We start from the raw sequence: 6,000 nt of genomic DNA, 5'->3' as shown, positions 1-6,000 counted from the left end.
CCCTCTACTCCTTTTCTTCAAGCTTCTTAAAACTACATCAGGACCAGCTTCTGTAGCCCATGCATTCAGTTAGTCAAAATGATTTGTTCAGCCCATCGATTCCTGAGAGTTCAGGTTTTACGAACAGGAGTCAACAGACATTGGGCTATGGCAGCTCAGGATAAGAGCCAACCTGCCAAGTGACCTGGAACTTGGTGGGTTTGTAGGGCTCCCTCACCCCCATCTGTGAAGCAGGCAGAAATCAAGCCGAGTTTGGGGACAACACTGTCCTCCAGTCCAGGCTGTGGGGCTGCCTTACAGATGAGGGACCTCAGCAGCGGGGTCAGACCTCCCTCAGCAGCCACTCAGGCAAATCCAGACGGAACACCAAGAAATTAGAGGGGAAACGAAGTGCTTTTCTTCACCAAAGTGCAGCATTAAAGTTTTAGTGTATCCATTCCAAAAGCAAAAAGTATAGCGATGATCTATTCTGTGTCTGGCATTGCTGGGTGCCAGAACTGCAGAAAAGAGTACCCTGGATTACAGCCCTGAAGGAACTGACTCTCTGCCTGGGATGAGCATTACAGGACTACCAAAGACTAGGGACACCTGTTTTGTAGGGCAGAGGACATTTAAGCTGGACTTTGAAGGATGCATAGGAGTTTGCCAGGAATAGAAAAGGGCAGCAAAGCCCTGGAGAGGTGATCAGGTGTGGCAGGTTTGGGGATTTGAGTGGAGTAATCAGAATATAATGGGGGTTGGTATCACATGAGGTGGGAAAGGGAAGGGCCAGATTATGACAATTTTATGCACCGTGCTAAGAAGCTTGTGTTTCACCTTTTTTTGATAGCCTGGCATTTAGTCTGATCACAAAATAAAGATCTCCTGACGCTTCACTAGAGCTTTGCTTCTAAGCTTCATCTGTTCTCTTAAGGATGAAAAGTGGCTTTCTTCACTCATTTCTTTCTTTTTTTTTTTTTTTTTTTTAACAACAAATCTTCAATTTATTTGAAGCAATTCAGTTTCAAAAACTTTAAGTTACAGCAGTCACAGAAAAAAAAACACGCAACAGTCAGAAATAATAAAAGAATAATCAGGAGTACTGCATTTTTTTGTTTGTTTTTAACACTGTCATGGCTTTATTCAAAACACAGTTGCACAAAAGTATTAACTTCAAAGTTTTTAAGGAGGGTTTTGAGGAATTCAACACACTATATACATACTGCCATACAAAGAGCATTAAAATAGGACCAAAAACTTCTACAAAATATAAAACCCACCCTTACTTATTTGCATGAAAATACCACCCACAAAGCTAAGTAAGTCTTAAAAAGTTTTTTGGAGGCTCTAAGTGTTGTTTTCAAACCAAAGAACTCTCATTTTGATTGCACAATAAGATGATTGATAAGAAAGTCAATATATAGATTTAACTTTTAAAATAAGTATTTTATAATCTGGCATACTACGTAATGAGAACCCTTAACAGACTAAAACAGGGCATTATAATTGTTAAAAAGGAGTAAAATGTTAGCCTTTTGGAGATTCCAATCCCCCCACTAAACTTATCCCAACAGTTTTATTTCAGTCAGTTATGCAACTTTTTTAGTTTATCCACAAATAACTTCATCATTTTTTACTTTAAAACCCCAAGTCATACTTTTAAACCAAAAAAGAAGCAATACTATATTCAGTAATTTAAATGTGTCCCAGTATGAAAGTATAACTTCAATTAATTTGCTGATACTAACTTTTTAAAAACTTACAAATATTCAAAACAAAGGGGAAAAAATTTTTAGATAGCCAAGGTTAAGAAAGCAATTGCCTTGAACATGGAGCCTCCACAACAAAAAAAGATGTACTTGCCTACTCATAATATTATATTTAGTAGCTGTATAAGGAAACACAGTTACCCCAAATATTTTTCTATTTTTAATGGACATCCACCTGAAACCAAATCTTAATTTTAATACTGATTTAGTTTCAAATATTTTTCCAACTGTCCAGTATATTTCAATTAAATGCTATATCTGGTAATGCTTTAAAACTGTAGAAAGAATAATTAAAGGTTCTACTCAGGAAAATTAGAAATACTTTGCAGAGTGGTATCTAAATCATTTGGGAAGCTAATCTGATTTGAATGTTTCATTAATTATCAACAGGCAATTGTTCTGACTTTTGAGGAACACACATGCTGCTTCCAAGAGCCTCCTCTGCTTCTTTTCTTTCTTCATCCTAATACAGTCTGTACATCTTGTCAAGAAAGAGATTTACAGTAAGCAGAGTCTGTTGCATAAAACTGTATTGATAATAATATTCGTATTTCAGAAAATACTCAATTTCTTTCACTTAGCTTGTTTAAAGCTAAGACAGGTCTGAAAAGGTGGTTGAGGTATAAGACAAAGCCATCTTGGGTATCCATAAGTTTCCCAACTCTTTTTTGAGAAGAGGGGAGTGAAACAAGAAAGGGAGGTGATCATAAAAGAATCACTGAGAGGAAAACAAAGAATGCACACTTAAAACAAAACAAAATAACAACCGTTGGCAGGTCATGATCTTCGATTTAAGAAGAAAGGGCTCTCCTACATGTCTCTGAACTCAGTATAAGCAATTTTTCCTTGAAAACTAAAATCTTCTTAGTCACCTGGCTTAAAAGGTTTTAGAAGCCTTCACAAAAGCCATCAACTATATTGTTGAATAGAACCTTTACTATTCTGCTCCTACTTTCCAAGCTACTCATGTGACAAAAAAGCACCCAAATACCCTCAGCCAAAAAAAAAGTCACTGCCTTCAAACTAAAGATCTCTGGGTTGCCTCTAAAAAAATAACCAACTTATCATTCAAGAGACTATTTTCATTCCAGATTCCAGCCAACTGTGATTTCAGTTAATTTATAAATAACTTTAAAACCCTATGAATGAAATGCACCATATTACACCTGTGTAAAAGCAATCATGTTTTAATTATGCTAAAAATGACTAACACAGTGAGCTTTAATTAGAAAAATTAAGATTCTAAATAAATTGCTAGGGAATTTCACAATGGGGTCAATGAAAATTTGTCTCTACATACAATATGATCATTAACAGACTAGTTAATCTTATTTGGAATGGTAAGGCAAAAATAGTAAAACCACACTTTTCCTATAAAAAGTTACATATTATCTTCTGTAGGGATAGCTATCGTACATGAAGAAACAAAGAAGACGTGATCACTCTATTGCACACCCAGGAACATTAGGGAATCTGGTCTTAGAATGATCTAGTCATCTTCTTCCTCACCATCATCTTCAGCATCTCGTTTCCTCTTTTCCCCACGAAGACCTTCTTCTTCCTCTTCTTCTTCTTCTTCCCCTTCTTCAACATAGTCATCATCATCTTCTTCATCCTGAATTTCTTCTTTCATTAAGTATGAGAGGCCCACCTCCTCTTCTCCCTCTCCCAGTTCTGAGCCTGCTTCATCTTCATCCTCATCCTCATCCTCGTCCTCCTCTTCTTCCTCTTCCTCATATCCTTCAGGTGGACCAGCTTCATCTTCCTCTTCCTCTTCATCATCTTCATCTCCATCTTCATCATCCTCTTCTTCTGAGTCTGGTGCTTCATTATCCTCCTGGTCAAATCCATCTAAGTACGTGATTTGCTGTAGCAGTTCAAAAATACTTTCTCTATAATCTTCCAGGTTTGTGATCTCACAGTTAAACAAGTCAAGACTCTTCAAATTTTTAAGATTTTGCAGAGCTTCTACTGTACTGAGATCTTTGATTTTGTTTCCACTCAAATTGAGGTAGGTAAGGTTTGGACATTTCTCTGCCAGGACTTCCAAGCCTCCAGAAATTATATTGTCACTAAGTTCCAACTTTCGAAGTTTATTTAAGCTGGGCAGCCGGGCCAGTGAACTTAGTTCCACATTAGCCATACTCAGAAACTCTAGTTTTTTAAAAGTATCATTCAGGCCCTCAATTTCCCCATTGACACAGAAGCAATTATCAAGGACCAACTCTGTCACCTCCTCCGGGGCTCTGTCCCTTAACTCCAGGTTAATCCTCTTCTTCATCTCCATGTCCTCCTCCTGCTCTTCTGCTACTACTCTCCTCCCTTACCTTTTCCTGCCTTTCCCACTACCCCCCAACCCTAAAATTTTAAAAGGTTTGGAAATGAATGAAAAGAAACGCAAATATAAACGCCCACCACCACCACCAGATAGGTGTGGGGGAGAAAGAAGGGAACAGCAAATGGAGTCCAAGGAGTTGGGACTCTAACTCAGCTGCCCCCACCTCCTTGTCCACACACTCGCGCGCGCACTCACACGCACACACATACACACACCCGCAGTTCCTTCCCCTTCAATGGCTGCTCGGAGACTGAGCCTCCATGACACGGCACCGCCAACCCCCTGGCTTACACTCCCACTCATTTCTTTACTTTCATTTTTCATTTTTTTTAACCTCTAGCGAAGGTGAGAGGTTTTATACAAATCTGAATGCTCATGGCTATTGTTATGCAGGGGAAGCCCAAAGGCACTGCAAAACACAGCAGAGAGGCCAGTTTCCTGGGGACAAAAGGAACTGTGTTAGATCTGACCGTGGGGCTCTGGCACCAGGGGCAGCTGGGAGGGAGATAAAAGTGCAGAGTCAGAAACTGAGCTGAAATCGACACTAATAGCAGCAGGGAGCCCAGCGGCACGGTCTCCACAACGTGTCTCCCACGATGCAGAGGCTATACATCCACTCAATGCACAGCAGGTAATGCCGTGCTTCACAACCCCCTTCCTCTCCCTCTCTCCACTCACCGGCACGGCTGTAATACCAGCTGTATATACGGCAGCCTCCACATTGTGTTCCTCTGACCTGACCTCACCTGACTCGTGCTTCCACCTACCTACTCGGCATCCCCACTCACACTTGATAGATCCTGGTCTCCACATCCCTCGTGAGGCAGATTCTATCTCCCAAAGGTAAGCACCAGGATATTCTCCATTCCCTACGCTCCTCTACAATGCGATGCTGACACCCTCCCACGGATAGCCGGGTCCGTGTCCCCTCCCCTTGAACCTGGCCGACCTTTGTGACCCCCTCAAGCGGTAGAGGACAGCAGAAATGAGCTGAAGGACTTCTGGGGCTGGGGCCCAACATGCCACGTGCTTCCAACCTTGTCTGGGGAGCCTCAGTCTTGGAGCCCAGCCCCCAGGATGCATGGGGGAGGTGCGACGTGGGGTTTCTGGCCGAAGGTCTCAGCTGAGGGTCCTGCCGACAGCCAGTATCAACAGCAGGCACATGCACAGGGCCTCAGATGGTCCAGCCAGCGTGTGAGCCGCAGCGACCACTAGGTCCCCTCTGAGCTCTGCCCACGCAGCAGACTCGTGAGCACAACTGACTTTGGGACGGCCTGTCCCTCAGTGAGAGACAGCTGGAACCTCCAACCTGCTCCCCCCTCAGGCTCCCTTTCTCAGATAATAGAACCGTCCTTTACCCCACAGCTCAGGCCAGTACCAGATGCACTGTTGGCTCACTTCTCACGTCTCAGATCCAGATCCAGTCGATTCTACCTTCAAAATACACCCAGGGTCCATCCACTTCCCATTACTTCATTGCCCCACCCCCAAGCCTCCATCATCTCGGGGGTTGGTGGCAATAGCCCCTGCTCTCCAGCACGCGGGGCCACCCTCCCTTCTTCCACCGTACATATCACTCCTGGCATACTCCACATTTACTTATTAACTCCCTCGAGTTCTGTCTGGAGACAGGAGGCAGGAACGTGGCTTTGTCCACTGCTGCAGCCCCAGGAACAGAACGGAGCCCGGAATTGGTGGGCATACGGCGAATGTTTGCTAAGCAGGTGAATGAACAGAGCCAGCAGGAAAGGGGCGCTGTCAGCACAGATGTGAGTGAATCAGAGGAGCCCACCTCTGTGTCCGCCTCCTTAGCTCAGACTTTTTTTTTTTTTTTTTACTGGACAACACAACCCAAACTGACTTCTTTCTAATATGTGGCCTTGGATCAGCCATATCTCAGCTCCAAGATTTCCC

At 42.9% G+C, this 6,000-nt stretch overlaps 1 protein-coding gene across 3 annotated transcripts; it reads right to left on the bottom strand.

Moving 5' to 3' along the window:
* Window positions 1–1,050: 1,050 nt before the first annotated feature.
* On the bottom strand, window positions 1,051–4,363 carry LOC131750866 (acidic leucine-rich nuclear phosphoprotein 32 family member E-like). 3 transcript variants are annotated; one of them, XM_059053900.2, is made up of 2 exons: window positions 3,982–4,363; window positions 1,051–3,831 (listed from the first exon to the last, which is right to left on the bottom strand). In XM_059053900.2, exons 1-2 carry the CDS (start codon window positions 4,033–4,035, stop codon window positions 3,238–3,240), a joined length of 648 nt encoding a protein of 215 aa, XP_058909883.1. In that variant the 5' UTR covers window positions 4,036–4,363; the 3' UTR covers window positions 1,051–3,237. The 3 variants fall into 3 exon arrangements, with proteins under 3 accessions (XP_058909883.1, XP_058909882.1, XP_058909884.1); XM_059053901.2 differs by having other exon boundaries at window positions 3,287–3,552; window positions 3,710–4,363; XM_059053899.2 differs by having other exon boundaries at window positions 1,053–4,363.
* Window positions 4,364–6,000: the final 1,637 nt, after the last annotated feature.

This window comes from Kogia breviceps, chromosome 2 (genome assembly GCF_026419965.1).
Source record: "Kogia breviceps isolate mKogBre1 chromosome 2, mKogBre1 haplotype 1, whole genome shotgun sequence".
Taxonomy (NCBI): Eukaryota; Metazoa; Chordata; class Mammalia; order Artiodactyla; family Physeteridae; genus Kogia; species Kogia breviceps.
This window is presented reverse-complemented; position numbering and strand designations above follow the sequence as displayed.

Bases quoted from the DNA above. Each gene is read 5' to 3' on its own strand.
- LOC131750866 (XM_059053899.2), bottom strand. From the start codon at position 4,035: ATGGAGATGAAGAAGAGGATTAACCTGGAGTTAAGGGACAGAGCCCCG.